Genomic DNA, 19,616 nt, shown 5'->3' with positions numbered 1-19,616 from the left:
AAAAAATCTATAGAAATTATTTAAAAATAAAAATTTTAAAAATAAAACGCAAAAAATGGGTAAATTTTATTTGGAATGAACCAAAATTTCGAAATGTGAGAGAAAAAATCAAAAAAGTTTAATAAAAAAAGAGATATTAATAAATATTTGCCAAATTCAATTAACATTGAGGAGCTAAAATTTTGAGAGCTAATATTTTAAAAACTATTCGTACGATTTTTACAAAACTTGGTATTCTGGCATAATTTGAGTCGTAGAATCGAAATATGTAAAAAAATTGGTATGTTATTTCAGAAAAAGTCCGATTTTGTGTCAAAATACCTATGTTAGAATAGTGCTATATATAAATCTAATATATAGCCTAAGTCGCGCTTTCGAGACATGAAAAACGCAGTTTGAATTTTGTCAATCGGCCCAATAGAACGGGAGATATAGCACTGTCCCACTTTTTTTTTTTTTGAGCAGTGTACATCAGACACATTTGTCGCAATAGATATAAGACTGAACTAAGAGTTAATTGCAATTCAATTACATGCATATAAATCAATTTAAAATTTAATAAAATAATATTCAATGACATAATAATGGCTACGGAAAAAAACATACATATAATTCACATCACAACTTTTATAAAATCTACCAAACTATTATATGCTTCTAATATAGCTGTTCAAAGCATTCTAAATGTTAGATTCTAAATTCTACTATTATAAATTCTATAAGGAAGTGATTTAATATTTTCTATCTAACACACAACTGTACATTCAATTATAAAAGCACAGCAAAACATTATAAATTCAAAAACACTGGTGCATTTGTTCTCAGATTCAAAATGCAAAATAATTTAAACTTGTTATATAACTATGGTATTTCGGCTGCCCTGCTCCGAGGAAACTTAATCTCACTGCAGGTCGACTCTACCTTTGGGCACATCGTGGAGGTTCAACCACCACTATTACCCTCCAGTAGAGCCGCGCACCACCTGGACATGACACCAGGCAGCACCGGTCGTCTTATGCTCCTGCCAGTCGCTCGGGCGAGCCCGTCGCAGTGGGACATTACCCAGCGACCCCAGGGGATAACCCCCGGGTTACTAGCACCACGCCGCGCTAGGACATGCCAGACTCCGAGGCCGGCCAATAAGTGACCTTTCCCAGAGCCTTCAGAACCACCAAGTTCATAAATTTTATACCCCCGTGGCCGAGACTGCCTAGGTACAGATCCTAGCCAGTAGCTTCGCAGAGTTCTCTACATCGACCCCCGGAGGGGATTGTTATATAACTAAAAAAAGAGGCTAAACCTGAAAAGTTTATGCATAGCTTTACTGAAGCACCTCAAAAAGATACAATTATAGATGAAAATACATATACAATGAGAAAAGAGTGACAGAGGATGCATTTATGAAAATGCAAATAAATTTCATTTTTAAAATGCTTTTTTCATAAGAAACGCATCTTTTCGAATATTAATATGTACTAGATGAATTATTTCAGACAAATGTGTAGGGAGGAAAAGCAAAATGTCATTAACAAATCAGCACAGACAGCATGGAAAAGTAATTAAAACGAAAATAAAATATTCCTTCTTTGCATACTTAAGTATATTTGCAGGGAATGAGGTTCTTAGAAAGCAAACTCAACTGTTTAAGAAGTATCACAGTTGCTCTGTGTGGATGCAGAAACCCACATAAGTATAAAAAAGAAAAAGATATTTAAAGAGCAATATATATATATAAGAAGAAAATAGACATGTTAGATCACCTCAAAATGCATACAGTTTTCCTACACAATTAATATCAATTTAAATTTTACCCAATTTTAAATCATTTCTATTCTAATCAAATTTATATTAAAAGAAAGGAATGAAAAAAGAAAGCCATCTTATAGGTTTAAAATTTCAACTTCCATACTATTTTCCAAGTTTCGATTTCCTTATTTCATTACTTTCTAAAGTATCAATTCCTAAAAATTCCTAAAAGCAAATGGTTAAGACAAGAAAAGAAAAACTAAGCTACAGTTTGAAAACAGAAGTGCAAATGCAACCATGTGATAAAAAATTTTTGAAATTCTTAACAACACTCTGTTTCATTATCTTCTTAAAGCAAAATTTGGTCCTAAGCCCATTTTTGCAGATTTACATCTTAAAAAGAAATTATGCATTCTGTGACTAAAAGCTTGTATCTATGCTAATATTTTTGGGTCAATCAGAAAAGGAAATTTGTTGGGAAGGTCTGTGCAAAGAGTTGAGAGAGGAATGGTATATATAGGAATGAGAAGAGCGTTTATTTAAAGGCATTAATTACACTGATAACTGTTAATTTTTCCAGACTGTCAGGCAAGATTGCATTCTTTCAAGTTGTTTTGAAGAATTGTATCCTTAACCGCACAGAAAACCAGACGAATATTTTCAGTATCTATGTGTATCCGACACAGTCAGCATGCAAACAAAAGTCATAAAATGAATTAAAATATAATTAAATTTAAAAAATCAATTTATTACATTAAATTAAGTAAAAATTGAATGCAACACCACATACAGAAAATCATCCATACAACTAAAATAAATAATGTCAAGTGCAACTAGATTGCTATCCAAAATAACCTGAACGTATAAAATCACTAGCATCAAGAATTTCACATGCAAAAGACGAAATAGCACACAATTAAAGTTAAAACTAACCTGTTGCACATGTGAAATGAGAATACACCATTCGATCTGGATCAGGATTTTGAGAAAGATACATTTTTAAAATGAATTCACGAGCAGCTATATGATCTTGTTTAGGACCTGTAATTTAAATCAATTTATTTTAGAATGTCCCAATACTTTGGCATGTGAATGCTTTTAAAATTCTTTTAAGCAGACATGTTATCACTAATATCTCTAAAAGGGAAGGAAAAAGCATTAAACTATGCATAGCTTATTCAAAAAAAAACAATAACATTTTGGTAATTTTTTTTTTTTTTTTTTTTTTTTTGTCTAAAAATCTAAACGATTTAGATGTCAATTTTATGAACTGCTTTAAAATGTAAATAGACTGATAAAACCAGACTTTTATGGACACACTTAATATACACAATAATTTGAAGAACAGGAATAAAGACTGAAATTAAATCATTTTAGCACTGTACCTGTTCTTTGGTTCTGAAATGCAGTTTCTAAATTATTAATTGAATTATTTATTTAAAAACTCTTTTCAAGGACAGAACTGGCCTTTTCTATATAAAAATTAATAAAATAATATTCAATTAGTTTGAATGCAAGAAATATAATGTTTTAAACAATTTCCCATGGGCAAAAAAATTACAATATCTTTAGCCCCCTTCAAAATAATAATAATAATCCATTGAAGGCATGGGCATTAGTGTGAGCATAGGCTACATATACATCATAGGTACAATTTCTTAAATATCATGGGGGTTGGAAATATTAAGCCTGAAGGTTTGGCAATTTTTCAAGACATCTAGACATTACCTTCTTTGATTTTAGATGTTAATAGGTATAGCTATCTTCTGAATCCCCATGACAATTTTGGGAAATCTTTCTTTTCCCAAGAAATCTTTCAGAGTGATAAAAGATAAACCTTATTTTCCTCTTGTATATTTGTTTTTCAAGTTCTAGCTTTTATTCCAGTTATAATGGATTAGAAGATATGAGTTTTGTTATTGATGATGGAAGAATAATGGCCACATCACTAAGACTGGATGTGCTCATATATGCTCCATTTTTAAGTATTGCTCAGATAGCTTGCACAGGTGGAATCCAACCATTTCTTGAAGAAAAAGAAAAGATTCAAGAAAAATAGATATGTTGACAAGACCGCACCGAGTTTGATCGAACAATGTTTCACAATCTCATTTCTACCTGAATTTTATAATTACCCATTCAAGTCTCATTTCTTCAGATACTGATTACAAGACAAGAAACTACTCTTCTTTTACAATACAGAGTAAAGAATTAATTTGAAAAATGATAATTCAGAGAGAGTTAAAAACGCATGTGTTTTAAAGAATGAACTTTTATCTTCTAATTAATTATACATCTTTTTTGGGATTTAAGAAAATTTGTTTTCCCCTGTATGCTTAATTTTTATCCTGTATTACCAGCTATGCTGCCAGCCTTCGTCTGGCTTTTAAATGTACCGTAAAAATGCCTGAATGAAACACCAAACGTTAAATTTAAAAACTGCACAGAATTTTACTCTGCAGAAAACTTCCGAAAAAAAAAAAACACAAAGTTTTTTAAAAATATATTACATATAAAAAAATTAACCAACTTTCCGTTGAAGAAAAAAAAATCATGCAAAATTTTTCAATATCTTACAAACAGTGAAATAAGCAAAAAATAACATGAAAGAAACTCAAAAACAAAAAATTCCAAGCAGAAGTTTACTCTGCAGAACAACTTTATAAAAAAAATGTATTATATATATAAAAAAATGACAATGAAGTATGCCAATCTCTTAAAAACAGTGACATAAGAAATACGACAAAAAATTGTTTCCAAATCCATATTTCTAAAAGAATGAAACTATTCAAAATGATGCGATTTCATCAAAAATCTATCAACAACAATAAGAAAGGAAAATTGTTGCCAAAATCACATTGTTAAAGATGTGAGATATGAGAAGTGTACTCAGAAGCTTCATTTAAAAACAGTTTTTTAAATACAAAATATTATCATTTTTCCAAAATTCTTTTTGTAAAAACAGTCGCAAGGATGAAAGTTTAACGTGTCTAAAAATCAAAGAAAAATAAATTGTACATTTTTAAAAAGAAACTTTTTTAGAAAAAATCCCATTGAAAAGGTGTTAAGCTCGCTTTGTTAAGTATTTAATCGATTTATAGAAACACAAAATTTATTTTAAGTTTGTAAAATAGCTAAGTGCCTACGTTTCATGACGATGTGAAAATGGAATGTGTAGAGTAAAATCTCACTTTCCCATTATGTCTCAAAATGACGCAGTTTCGTCAAAAAACATAAAATTTAAAAAATTATAATTCGAATTTGAAAAAAATCGCTTCGAGGTGCACTGGCTCTTGTCTAGATACACCTATGTAACAAATTTCGTAGCCATGGGTATATTAGCTTACGCGCAGCGCGAACGGAAGACACAGACAGACTCTTTCTTTTATTATATGTAGAAATGAATTATACAGTAATCATCAATATATATAACGTGTTCTTTCACTCCTTTCAACATGCCTTTGTGGCATAACTTGAAGCATACTCGATACATATTCGAGAGGTCTAGGGTTTGAGTCGCAGAGAAGTCACTGCACATTTTTCATGTCTCCTGCTTTTAAATAACCTAATGATTCTACAAGCGATACCTAAACTAAAAGGTGGTGGAAGAAAATTTGTCACCACTAGGATTGGAGACTGGGTCCCTAATCCTCAGTTGCCTTTTAAAAGGGGGAGTTATTAAGGTTTTTCTCTCCCTTCTCTCATGCATGCATTCATGGTGTAATTGGAAGCATACTTGACTTAAATTTGAGAGGTCTACAATTTGAATCTCTGTAGGAGCATTGCAAAATTTTCATGGCTCCCACTTCAAAAAAAAAAAGGGGGGGAGGGAAAGGAAAAAAAATTGACACTGCAAATATTTCAGTTTTTAAATCATCACTCATACCTGACCTGTAGAAACTCAAGAAATTTCCTGAATTCCTGATGTTCCCATTAAGAACATCTTTTCAATTATAAGTAACTAAAGTACAAGTAATTCATATTATTTAAAATATAAAATATATATTTATTCATATTATTTAAAATTCTAATAACATGAGTCATATTATTTAAAATGTTTTAAATAATATGACTTGCATCATTTTGGTTAATATATTTTCATGCATTTTATAGTAGGAAGTGGGTGTTTGGAATAGTAGATTTTTTTTTTTTTCCCCCCAAAGCAACAAACATTTAGCTTCACTTCTCTCTTATAATAAATGTATTTCTGAACTCATCATTTTACTGACATGAATGACTACATATATTGCATATGCAAGAAGCTGTCTAAGTGATTAAACTCTTAATAAGCTGGATGCTATCTTTTTGTTTCAAAAATAAAAACAGCAACAAGACATTCTTGTATCAAAACATACTTTTTTTTTTTTTTTTTTTTTTTCTTTCTTTCAGGGACACAATCTTTTTGGGCGAATTTTGGTCTACAAAACTTGAATCCTGCAACTAATTTAGCCAGTCTATGACTATAATTGTCACTTTCTACTGGCAGTTTTGCCTACTTTTTTAAGGACAGTAATATTGCTAATAAACTGTTTTCCATAATTAAATTTCAGCTTTCAAAATTACTGTTCATATAATAATTGAATAAAGAATTTAAGAAAACAATGTTAATTAAACATGTGAGAATTAAACATTATTTATTGATAAATGCATTAATTTTTCAAGATATTTTCTCTCTTTTTCTTTTAAATATATTTGAGATGATAAGGACATATACAATTGAATAATTTCTTGTTAAAAGCTGATCTCCTGAAAAGAACCATTATCTTAAAACAAAATGCAGTATTTATTCACTAATAATAATGATAAAAAAAAACTGAACAGAATGAAAACAAAGTGAAAATTATTTACTTTAAAAAATGAGCTCATTTATTTAAATGAAATTACATTACAACACCTGAAACAAATATCTGAAAAGTATGACCATTAATTAATATTTATTAGTCAATTAATGATCATTTACAAACAAATTTTAGCATTAATCAATTTATTAATGTTAAACTAAACTAAACAAAATCAAAACTTAAATATACATATTAGAGAAATGAAAATTTACCTCTAATGAAATATTAGCCATATTTAAATTGTATTTTAACTCCTACACAGAAGTTAAAATATAGATATTTAAATTTTTAAATAACTTAAGCTCACCATCATATTCCGGAAAGTAGTCAACCAAGTGTGAAACCATAATTTTTTCTTCTAAGAGATCTTTTTTGTTGAGAAAGAGGATGACTGATGAATTTTGGAACCATGGATATGTAATAATAGTTTTGAATAATGCCTTGCTTTCTTCCATCCGATTCTATCAAATAAAAACTCCATTAAAACTATCAGTTATGTAGAAAAATTAAACTGGTCCTTTTTTTATTTAAGTGGAGGAAACTGAAAATTGTTTTCATTATACTCATGGGCCAATGAAACAAACAATATAAGATAAATAACTTAAAAATAATATTAATTTAAAGAACAGAAATAATAAATATACATTACATACAAGTATTAAAATAATGATAGTAAAATAATGAAAAATTTAAAAAGCAAGATGAGGAAGCTGAAATTCAAATTTTTAGAATAAGAAGTCTAAAATACAAAATAAAATTACTAATTGTTATTGGTTTATCCACCTGTGAACACATTTTTCCCTCTCTGCAATTAAAAGTCAATAGTAAAAATTTTAGTAAAACTACTTAAAAGTTGTCTTTTTAGGCTTTTTCAGCAGAATTTTAATAAATACACAACTTCTACAGATAAATGCCCTAACTTTGGCTAATTCTTGTTAGTCCGAGGGAAATTGATTTCTAAAACTCTTAGATATTTCTTTAATGTTCATGGAGACTCTGGCAAAGTACAATAAGGCTATCTGTCATCAATTGCAAATTTGATTGAGAGATCTTAAATGAGATATATGAAGATCTTGTATTCATCTTCATTTATCAGCAATCTATTAATAAGACTTTTGGTCAACATATTTCAAATGTCCCCATTCAACAATATAACTATTGCTTCAAACATCTAAATCTTGAGCTCAGCAGCATGACAGTTGGCCTATGCTTTATAAATGTATCACATAGTAAAGATTATGACTCTAGAGCGTATGCTTCATAACCATATCACATAATAAAGATTATGAGTCTAGAAGTAACCATTTTATTTTTAATTAATATGCTGCACAGTATGAGTTTTGAAAATAAATACAAGTGTGAATGTTAAAACCACTGAAGAAAACAGGCAAATTACATCCAAGTCATAAATTTCCACATTTCATAATAGTTTCAGTTTCAAAACTTGATGACTCAGTGAAAGCAGGGCATTAATATTATAAGACGACTATAAGGCAGAGAGCCTTACTGACTTTGATCTATCCATATTTCAATAAAAATACAACATCACTGAAAAATTGAACAATAGCTTATAACCAAAATATTTTGTAATAAAGCTTGCTATAAGCAAGTTTGACCACAATTATGCTGCAAAAATGATAAAATTCTTAGCATCCAATTTTTCAGAAAATAAAAAATACAACTACTATTCCTTTTTTTTCACCACAGTGGAGATAATGTGCTACTAAATATACGTAGGTTGGGGCACATGGTAATCATTTTTTTTTTTCTTGAAGTTACCAGTCCGGTTGGAAAATGTGACATATACAGACATAAGGACAAGGTCTTAACTACATGTGGTGACAATGAATAGCACTGAAATATTGTAATACATGAATTTATTACGGTAGTATACAGGGCAATATAGCCTTCACCGTGCAAAAGAATGATAACACAATACACATAAAGTTGACATGAAAACCTGGGCCTAAAGACCTTCAATGTAGTTCCCTGCTACTGTCAACACATGCTGCCAATGATGTGGAAGGCGCTAAATATCATCAGCTTCAGCATTTGCCGCACCATGTGTGAATTGGGTCATCTGTTGGCACACAGCATTAGCAATGTCCTCTCATGTTGCAAACCACCTACCACATACTCTTTCCTTAATCTTGAGAATGAGATCAAAGTCACAAGGCAAAAAAATCAGGAGAGTATGGTGGGTGCTCCAATTCTTTCCATACCCAACGTCAGAGTAGCTGCCGTACACACTCTGCTTTATGTGGTCTTGCATTGTCATGCAGAATTATTGCATTGTCCAAACGATCCGGACGTTTATCCCGAACGCCACGTCGTACCTGTGGCATCAGGAAGTTCCTTTAGTACTGTGCGGTCACTGTTATGCCATGAGGAACAAAGTGGCAAACAATGACACCCCTGACGTCATATGCGATGATCACCATCAATTAGACTAGGAAAGGATTCTGACGCTAGCTCATTATGCAATATCCTGTGGACGTTGCGTATCTCGATGCCACTTGCCCTCTCTAACTCCAATAATGTCCATCGCCTGTCTTCATCCATGAGGTGCTCAATGACGGCATGTGCCAAGTCGGTCCACACACTCACCGATCGTTGGTTATCACTGGTTGACACACGTCCTTGCTGAAACATTCCTACCCACTGAGCTACTGTAGGATATAGTAGGGCATTATTTCCAAGGGCTTCTACTAATTCACTGTGACATTCCATTGCATTTCTCCCTTGGAGAACAGCTATTCTGATGTCAACGCGCTGCTCAACACAGGTTATTTCCATCTCGCACGGCACTCACCAACTGACTGATTTCAGAGCCCTCGCTACCACAGAGCAAGCTATCACAGAGCCATCTGTTGTTCTGCATACACACTATGCCTGCAGAACTTCCACACGAAACATATACATTTTGTGATCTTTTCACATATCTACAAGAAAAAAATAATTGCCATGACTTTTGCCCCAACCCTTGTATATTAAATTTTTCAATGCAAGAATATAATAATACATATTCTAGACATAAAGAATTAACACACAACTGAGATTTCATTCATTAAAAGAAGTGTATGATAAGATGTGGGACTTATTTCTCTTTGATTGCAGCATTTAATTCAGTGTAGTAAATAGGAAGGGAAACATAAGTTTCAAAAAGCATTATTTAGTACTAATCTCAGCCTAAACAAAATACCTCATTAAGACTGAAAAATATATACTCAAATTAAGAAATATTAAACCTTGGATTTACTAGCACATCTGAAGGCAAGATTTGTTAAATTCAATTTGACATATTTTTATTTGCTAGGTTTAAGAGCTCTATCTGGCATATTATTAATCAACACACTAGGTCAATTCCAAGAAATTAATATATAAAATTAAAAAATAGAACAGAAACAGTAAAGAGGTTATCACATCTAGCAACAGCCCCTGCTAGACAGGACTATTTTCTGAGAAACGTGATTCTGATAGCACTGGTCTAAATGGGAGAATTGCTAGAAAAAAGAGCTTTGCTGGAAAGTGAAGTCCCACCTAACTATGGAAACAATGTACCGGCTATGCAGGATTTTTTGAAACTTCACTGAAATTGTTTCGGCTGGAGCTCTGTCCCGCATAGAGATTAACCAATCAGACAAAAAAGTTCTGCTTCTAAAGGATAACGTGATCCCAATCTGAGCAGTATTCGATTACTGTTGGGCATTGTAGTAAGTGAAAATGGTAACCTAGCTACATGGAAATGTGCGGGTTCTGAGAATTGTCACTTTTGATGTCCATTCCCGCATAGCCGAAACATAATGTGATTGGGACCTAACAAATAAAAGTAAATTAATGAAGTGACGAGGAAGTTAACTATAATAAAAAAAGTGAAAAAAATATTAGCCACAAATACACAAATCAATTTTTATGCTTTTAAATTAACAATTCTCACTACAAATAGCAGAAATATTTACACTAGTTCAAAAATGCTAGCAGCAGTAAATTATATTTAACATATACAATTATTATTATTCAAGTTTTGGATAGAAATTAGTGAAGTTACTTTTTTTTCTTTTAAGAGGTGTTTATCTTTTGGGAGGAAGGAGGAAAGCCCAATAGGCTGTCAGTCTCAAAAACACGATTTTGTATTCTTTCACTTTTCATCCGAGTCTTCGAGTCTGTTGTCGTTCAGCAAAATGTAAGAGCTTTCAAATTTAATGATCTGTTATTGACCAATAAAATAACATATTTAAAAGCATTAGATGCAGTTAACACTCCCAAGTTAGTCTAAATATACATTCATCTTATCTTATAAAATGTTTCACTCTTCCTCCAAAGCTATCTATCTCTATTGATAACTGCTACAGAGAAAACATATTGCACTTTAAAAAAATCCTTCTGGCTGACTTAAAATTTGAATTCTTTCAGATTTTTTTTTTTTTCCCCTTGTAAAAATTTGGTTTTTGTACACTTTTTATTTTCTACATGTCATACATTCCATCCATCACAATAAATTTAAGCTACCTATTTTAGTAAATTGCTCAGAATTACATAGCAAAGCCTAGTTTTTAGGTTCCACGTTCTTTTTTCTCTATTTTTTACTTACTTCCTTCTTCTATCCTTTCATTTAAATATTTATCAATTTAATCCTTTCAATGCAGAAGGTCTACCTAACTCGCTATTAACAGCGACACAAATTTCACTGGCACTGTTACTCCCAATAGATCCACGGAAATCATACGTATCATTTAAAATATAAGTACTTTCGTATTAAGTTTCATTTATGCATAAGAGAAGGTCTACCTAACTCACTATTGATTTTCTCATATATTTTATTTACCAAATAAACTCTTTTAAAAATATTTAATCCATAAGGCTATTTTGGCTATTTTAAAATTTTTGTTATTAAAAATTAAACTTAAAGCTTTTTTAGATTTCTATCTCTTATAAGATAAATAGATGATAACCAGATATATTTAAGCTTCTAGAAACAAAGTTTTTTTTGTTGTTCAATAGTTCCTCAAACTCATTTCACATGCACTTGAAAACTGGAAATTATAAATCAATAGCCCAACTACATGTGATTTAGTTATAGTAATTTAAAGAGAAGAAATCTTTCATAATACAGTAATTTTACATTACATTTTATTATATTAAAGATAGTGGTGGGAAAAATTAAAAGAATAATGATAAAAACTCATGTAACATCAATGATTTTGCAGGTAAAAACACAGAAATTAAACAAGATTTTTATTTTTTCATGCCTGATACATATTCAAAAAGCAGTATTGCCTATTTTTGCAAAAAAAAAAAAAAAAAGAGAGAGAGAGAGAGAGAGTAATGACACAGGAAATGTGAAATAAAGTTTTAAAAAAAAAAAAAAAAAAAAAAAAAAAAACTTTTTAGATATTTATGGAAAACTAAGTTTTGTATTCCTCCCTGATAAAAGCTCGGTGTTTGCTTCTGTGATATAAGTTGGCATTCTATGGCATCCTACACATGTTCTTTTGGGTTTAAACCCGAAGAATATGCTTGCCACTCCATTCGCTGCATTCTATGGATGTAGTATTGTTGTGATTTATATTACTTGTCTGATGGTAAAATCAGAACAACACCATGAAATTCATTGTGGCAAGGACAGCAAGATTGTGCCTGTCATTGGTAAGATCCCTAAGCACCATACAGGTGACAACACGACTTCGCTCCATTCTGTCTCCAATTTTTAAGGACCTCATCCTGGGAAGGAGAGGTCCGAGGGTCTCCCACCCTTCTTCCGTACCACCTACCTCTCGAGAGGACATTTGGCTCACCATATATTTAAAGTGCCCCATGCCACAAAGACACTATACACACATTCAATGCCTTCTCCGGGATTTAAACCCAAGCCCTTTGGTACTGCAGTAGGCTTCCCTAACTACTATACCGTCTGGATAGCTCAGCCGGATTCTTTCAGCCACTGGTGAAGTAAAATATGTATGAGCACTATCATCCAGTAGGAGGAATATTAGGTTCACCCCTCTAAATAACTTGATGAAAGAATTAAGAATCTAATCTCTGAATATTTCAGCATTCACAGTTGCACAGGTCATATAGTATGTAGTAGGCCAGTTAGTCATATTTGTAATATGTAGGTCAAAGGAACCATTCAAAATAATGGACTTTTTTGCTTTTGGTTATTTTTAGGTTTTTACATACCTATGTCAGTGTCAGTCCTGCATTTATTCTCCCAAACACATGTCATTTCTCACAATCCATCAAATGCCTTGCCAATGACATGTTCCAATTTCCACATGCAAAAATTTTATCCAACTACTTATACAGTCAGTCCTTGAAATTAGACTGTGAAACGCCTACTTGCAATCCTTTTCATGCACGCCAAAAGAAATCAGATATGGACAAAAATTTGCATATTTCTGCATAGCAAATATAAATTGCAATCCTTTTCATGCATGCCAAAAGAAATCAGATATGGACAAAAATTTGCATATTTCTGCATAGCAAATATAAATTCTCTTTCCCTGAACTTGGGAAAACTCCTTTTTAAAGTTGTTCCTTTCATTTTTCTCACGTACTTACAACCACACATGAAATAAAAAAATATTCAAAAATAAAGTGCTATAAACTGTATCAAACTAATGAAATGCAAATTTCCATTACATACTTATTATAATCAAGAAGCACACAAAAATAATGAAATCTAATTCATATACCACAAATATCATAGTATATATATAATCCTTTAAAAATATCTGTTAATTAAAAAAATAGCATTAAAACTTTCTCAAGCATTTGCATATAATAAAAGATAATATACAATAAATATTTTCCTACTGATACTTCTAAAATGCCATGCATATTTAAGTTTTTTATTAAATACAGCTAAAATGCTAATCATTATTCTTAGTTTTGAAAAATTCTCAATGAAAAATGAAAATACTTTAATAACAAATTCTTAAACAATTAAATGTGTACAAATTAAATAAGAAAAATCACATTTACATTTCCAATTTTAATTTAATACATTAAAAATGTTTTTAAGTAATAAAATATAATTACTTCATTATCTGATTCAAACAATATTTGATCATATTCACTCAAGGCAACTAAAAATATTATAGATGTGACATTTTCAAAACAATGAATCCATTTCCGTCTTTCAGAACGCTGTCCCCCAACATCCACCATTCTAAAAATACGAAAGTTATTTTTAATCATAGATTAAAATTACAATAGAAATAAAAAAATTGCAACAAAATCAATATTACTTTGGGGGGAAGAGGCATATTTTTTTTTTTAACTCTACATAATCAAACACAGATTTTAAAATTAACTGACCTAAATATGATAGAATCCAAATCAAATGGGTATTCAATTATTCCAGTAGTTGGAACTCTTACTCGGAGAATATCTTGTTGTGTTGGCAAGTAATCTGGAAGTGCAATTCGCTCCAAATCACTAAGATAACTGAATTTTGGGTGGGAAAAAACATAATTCCATTAGAGTTCATGAAAAAGAATGAGAAGCAAGCATAGGAAAATAAAATCACCTAAAATGTACTCCTTCAGAAAAACTATTTTTCGATTACTGTGATATTTATTATAAAGAGACACCAATAACAATAAACTGAATAGCTCAAAAATTAACAGTTTACTTACTACTTGGCTGAATCTGTGAGCTGGTATTCTCTCCTTCTGTCATAACATTCTTGAATACCAGGATCATTCCACAATGCTCTGATAGCATTTACAAACTGACTTTCAAATGTAGTGACTGTTTCAAAATCAACACTTCGAACAAGCTCAGCATTTTCCTAAAATATATTAAATAAATTATTATAAAATATACTGTGGTAACAAAGTATCAGTTTCTGTCAATTATTTTAATTCAAGGGATATGCACTGTCTCATAAAGTTAACATAACAGATGACATTCAAGACACAGTTATCATATGTTTAATTAGGAAAAGAACTCAATGTGTTTTTTTTCCAAAGCATACTTCCATTAAATGGCTGTTGTGACATCTTTTCATTATTGTTTCGTACATCTTAAACCGCTAACATTTTTAGAGGGAATTATACTCAATTTTACAAATTATAGGTATTTAGGTCATTTTTATGGGAAGTGAAGAAGGTCATATTTACATTACATTTTATAGACATTTAAGCATATATTTAAGATATATATCAGTACATTCTTTAGCAGGAAAAGTGCAGGTCATATTTGTACTTTTTCCACAAGTAAATTATATTTCAGGCTATATTAAATATATAAAAATAATAATACTAACAATAAAATATTTTTAAAAATACACACACACACATATATATATATATATATATATATATATATTGCTTCACAAGAATATAGTAAAGTTAAATTTAATTTAAATAATTCTCTTGCACCATTGCTGCAAGGAATAAAATTTGAATTTGACAAATATTCTCTATTTGTAAAAAGCTAATATAAAATTTAATTACGAAATTTAATTGCATATAAATAAATAAATAAATAAAATAAAATTTTATTGCTACGAACTAATTTACAATATCCTTTAAATTCTAAGAGCATATATTATAAATTAAGTGCTCGTATCTAAAACCATAAAAAAAAATATATTATTCCAAAAAATTAAATTGCATAAATGAATAATTGTTGGGCAGGCAGGAGACAGACTTATCAAGAGGAAGTTGCACCCAAACCCAACTCTTTAATTACTCAATTTGTGTTTCGTCATCCATATAGGCAAGGGTAAAAGTAAAATTCAAAACCAAAAGTAAACCAAATGTGGTGAATTACTAAAAGAGAAAATTAAAAATAGTGGAATTTTGAGAAATTAGCAAGAAAATGACTAGAATTAAAATTAATTAAATGTCAATTAAGAGTAGAAAAGCACATTTTTTAGAAAACCAAAGTAATTTAGAAACTCTTGTTTACTGGAAACTTCTCCAACATGAATTATGCATGTAAACCTAAAATAAACTATATACAATCTATCAAAAATAAATAATAATAATAAGGCTAGTAAATATCCAGTTTTAATTTAACTTACCTAGAACTACAGATTTGAATTTCTGAGAAGGACTAGCATTTGCTAAATAAGGTAAAGTGAGTAGTTTGTTACTGCTAACTGTAAAAATAGAGGGCGCTAATACAATGTAAAGTTGACTGCAAAGATGCTACATGTGAGAGCTATTGTAAAAACTTAAGCTGTAAACTTTAATAATGTAAAATGCTTGTTTTGTGTGTAAAAATGTTGCTAACTTTGCGGCATTGTTAAAATGTGTAAAAAAAGTAAAAATTGTGATCTGCTATTGTTTGTGAAAATAGATGTTACAAACTATTAAAAATGTAAAGATTTTAGAGGGGAAATTTTTTTAGTAAAACAAATTAAAATTAAAGTTTGAATAAACATTTAAATTGAATTAATTTAATATGAATTTTAATTAGATAATTACAGACTGAAATAGAGAATTATTGCAATAAATTTTTTTGTATTAGACTGCATTATAAAACTGAATTTACAAGTTCAATCAAAACTAAATACTGGCCAAAGGTAAGGAAAATCAGAAAAATTAGATAAAAATCTTCACTCAATTCAGGCTATAATTGAGACTTTTGAAAAGAGTTGGCTGTTCATTAGTTAAAGGAAAGAATCCAGTATTGAGAAAATACACATTTTTACAAAATTAATTAACAATAATTACAAGTAATCCCTTAACTGTTCGAAATCCGCCATTACCCTCCAGTTAAGGTAATGAATAAAATTATACCACAAAGAGTAAAAAAATTAAAAAGAAAAGTTAATGCCTGCCTTTTTAATACAGTCAAAAGTCGTTAATCAGGACTCGTCGGGACTTCGGCGATTCCGAATTATCGATTTTTCCGGATTATAGATCATCAGTTTAAATCTCGTAAGATGGCATGCAGAAATTATAAAATTAAAAATATGAAACGGTAATTTATGAAATAAAGAACAATTATGATCTAAAGGGTATCAAAATTTACAAAAAAAAAGCTTAATATTTATTTGTTTACTTTTTTAAACATTTCTATCAATGTAAGTTATTTAAGTTGCTTCGTTTTTTATGTGATAATACATTCTCTTTAATTCTATAAACAGACATAATTTCTTGTTCAGTTACAAAGTTCCGCTGTTCAAGTCCTATAATTGCTGTGTTGAAAATACCGACTAATTTGTCAAACGAAATTTTTTCGTTTTCAATAACCTCTGTCACTTTCTTCGCTATCGGAAGCGAATTATAATGACGAGGAATTTGATTTAAATCATATCAAAGATGGAGTACATCGAGATGAAATATTACATTTAGTAAGGAATTATAAGCCAAATAAAATAAAAACAACTGCCCTGAAGATAAGGATAGTGCTGACAGATCAACTTCCGATTCATTGCGTGCCTGTGGTGGCGTTAAAGATAAACAAAGTTTAGATAAACAAAGGATATGCCTTTATCCATTTTTTGAAGCAATTCCACTTTTTGTTTAATGGACTTCGAAACATACTTTCGCTTTGTAGATCCTTTACATATTAGTAAATATATATCAGAAATTCTATTTGACATAATCAAGCTTACTTTTATAAAATTGCTCTAACAGTCTGCAAAAAATAATAAGCCGAATCCTATTTGAAGATTAAGGAACAACTCAATCTACAACATTAACTGAATTAGATAATTTTAGCTTAGCTTAAAGCGCATTCATAAGCATTCATAAGCGCAGAAAGTTTGTAGCTTTGAGGTCCGGATTATGGGTGTCCGAATTAACGACTTTTGACTGTATATTCAATTTGAAGCATTTTCATGGCTTTAAGTAAAATGAAGGTATTTCATACTTACCATAATCCAAACTTTAATTAAACAAAAAATATTTTTATGTAAAAGCAATCTTTAAATTCCATTGAAAAGGAAGCTTACATAATTTGCAGGGTCTTTGTATTCAATTTTGAGTAGTTCCATGGCTTTAATCATGCTTTGCATGGCCATAAATATATTTTGATAAACTAGTTTGATGAAACTCCTTTTGTCTTCATCTGAGTATCCAGAACCATGAATAATTCTCATTTGTTTTATGAAAGTACTTTTTCCGGATTCTCCAGTACCTGGAATAGGTTTATTTTGAAAATTATGTTATAAAAAATTAATTGTAATTACAAATAACTCTTAGCATCACACAAATCATGAACATAAAAGCAAAGAAATAAATTTAGTTAGAAGCAAACATAGAATAAAAATTAAATCACTTAATTCTGTTTTTCAGCATATGCTTTCATGCAAATAAAACAGTCAGTAAGAATGTATATATATATAAGTTCGTAAATTGTAAACTAGTAAAATCTGACTTCAGTACAGTCTTTCTTTATAAAGTGAATACTCATCATTAGTATAAAATTCTCTCAGTTGGTCTGTTCAATGTAAAACCGAATGTAACCAATACTGAATAATGGAAGAAGACTGTTACACTCGGAGCAAGTAACAATAATAGAGTTTTCCTAAGTAATTACCAATATTCATAAATAGATATATAAAAACTACTGCAGTTTACATAATTTCTTTAATCTTTCAGCTCTTCACACTTCTAGCGATTGATTCTCAATAAGCTACCTTTTGTTTTGGTAAGCAAGGATACATTAACTGTTACTGCTTTATATTTTTCTTGCATTTTGAAAAAAGTGATTAAAATTTGGGACCAGCTTTCTAGAAAACAAAAAACAGTGGATTATTTTCAAAGCAATTATATTCTACCATAAAAAAAAATGTGTGTAATAATGGTTATGATATGGCCAGCTGAATATGGCAGATAAAAGAATAACAGATTTGAATAATTACCTAACAACAATTATTTGCATCTCATATTACAATTTGCATCTCATACCAACAATTATTTGCATCTCATATAACATTGAATTTTCATAATGTCTTCTGTCATACACAGCTCCACTGCACGAGAACTGGAATGCTCTTGATTTTTTTGGGAAAATGCTACATGCCTAGAAATAATAAATTCCTTTTGCTTCATTTCTTGAAAAATGTAGCAGAAATTTGCTTTCCCATTTCTAAAATATAGTTTCTTTAACATTTAATTAGGTAAAAAATATGGTACTTATTCATAAACCGTCTCATCAGGTACACTGGAAACAGCTTTTTTTTTTTAAGTAAATATGAATAAATTTTACTAAAACATTGTCTCACTTTTTTTTTTTTTTTTTTTGTCTATATATACACATTGTCAGCTAAACATGCTGTCAGTTAAATGTATTGTCTGCTAAATGTTTTGTCAGATAAATATTCTCTAGGCTAAATGTCTGTATTGGTTAAATGCCCCGTCAGCTAAATGCTGTACGTTAAGTGCCCTGTTGCCTAAATGTCATGCTGGCTAAATGTCCTGTAGGCTTAGTGTCTCATTGGTTAAGTGTCCACGACCACAGAAAAATGACATAACAGAAGATTGTTGGCACAAAAATGACTATAATACACTTTCATCAGCTGACTACTTTTCATATCAAAGTCACGAAGTACATCTGTTAAATTATTTTATTCTAGGTTGTTACATAAAATGCTAATTAACTGTCGAAAGACCCATTTGAATAATAAAAAGATAACTGTAAAAAGCAGTTCAAAATGCAGACTAACGATAATGAAGTTGAAATCACATGAAACAGGTGGATTTTTCAGAATTATATTAATGTATTAGGCAACACAGGTTAGCATGTCAAATTAATATAATTAGCCAGAAAGTGATGTGTGATGAACCATACGAAGGTTGGAAGCTGACTGAAACTAACATATTATTAGTATAGTCCATTACTGATGTCAGCCAAAATGTAACTGTACATTTGCACACTTGGTTCTGAGAGATACGAGAAGCTCAAAGACATGTTGATCAAGGTGACTCATGACCTACCATTTTGAAGATGACTATTATTTGTCAATAACAGCCCTTCGGAACAGATGACAAAATGCCCTTCTTAAGCAAAGATAATTTTTAACTTCAGTGGGAAAAAGAGCACAGACAGTTACAATTCACACAA

General features: G+C 30.3%; 1 protein-coding gene across 4 annotated transcripts in view; it reads right to left on the bottom strand.

Moving 5' to 3' along the window:
• Positions 1–19,616, bottom strand: part of LOC118182164 (guanine nucleotide-binding protein G(q) subunit alpha-like) — a 67,837-nt gene that overhangs the window by 13,668 nt on the left and 34,553 nt on the right. For 3 of the 4 annotated variants that reach the window (XM_035351483.2, XM_035351484.2, XM_035351481.2), the window contains exons 3-8: positions 17,503–17,687; positions 14,228–14,382; positions 13,908–14,036; positions 13,629–13,758; positions 6,895–7,048; positions 2,680–2,787 (exon numbers count right to left, since the gene is read on the bottom strand). In XM_035351483.2, coding sequence (XP_035207374.1) covers positions 2,680–2,787; positions 6,895–7,048; positions 13,629–13,758; positions 13,908–14,036; positions 14,228–14,382; positions 17,503–17,687 — 861 coding nt within the window. Of the gene's footprint in view, positions 1–2,302; positions 2,414–2,679; positions 2,788–6,894; positions 7,049–13,628; positions 13,759–13,907; positions 14,037–14,227; positions 14,383–17,502; positions 17,688–19,616 lie in introns of all 4 variants that reach the window. The other variant, XM_035351482.2, reaches the window with a different exon arrangement.

This window comes from Stegodyphus dumicola, chromosome 4, assembly GCF_044657685.1.
Source record: "Stegodyphus dumicola isolate Sdum_Otavi_A_Nest chromosome 4, ASM4465768v1".
NCBI lineage: Eukaryota > Metazoa > Arthropoda > Arachnida > Araneae > Eresidae > Stegodyphus > Stegodyphus dumicola.
This window is presented reverse-complemented; position numbering and strand designations above follow the sequence as displayed.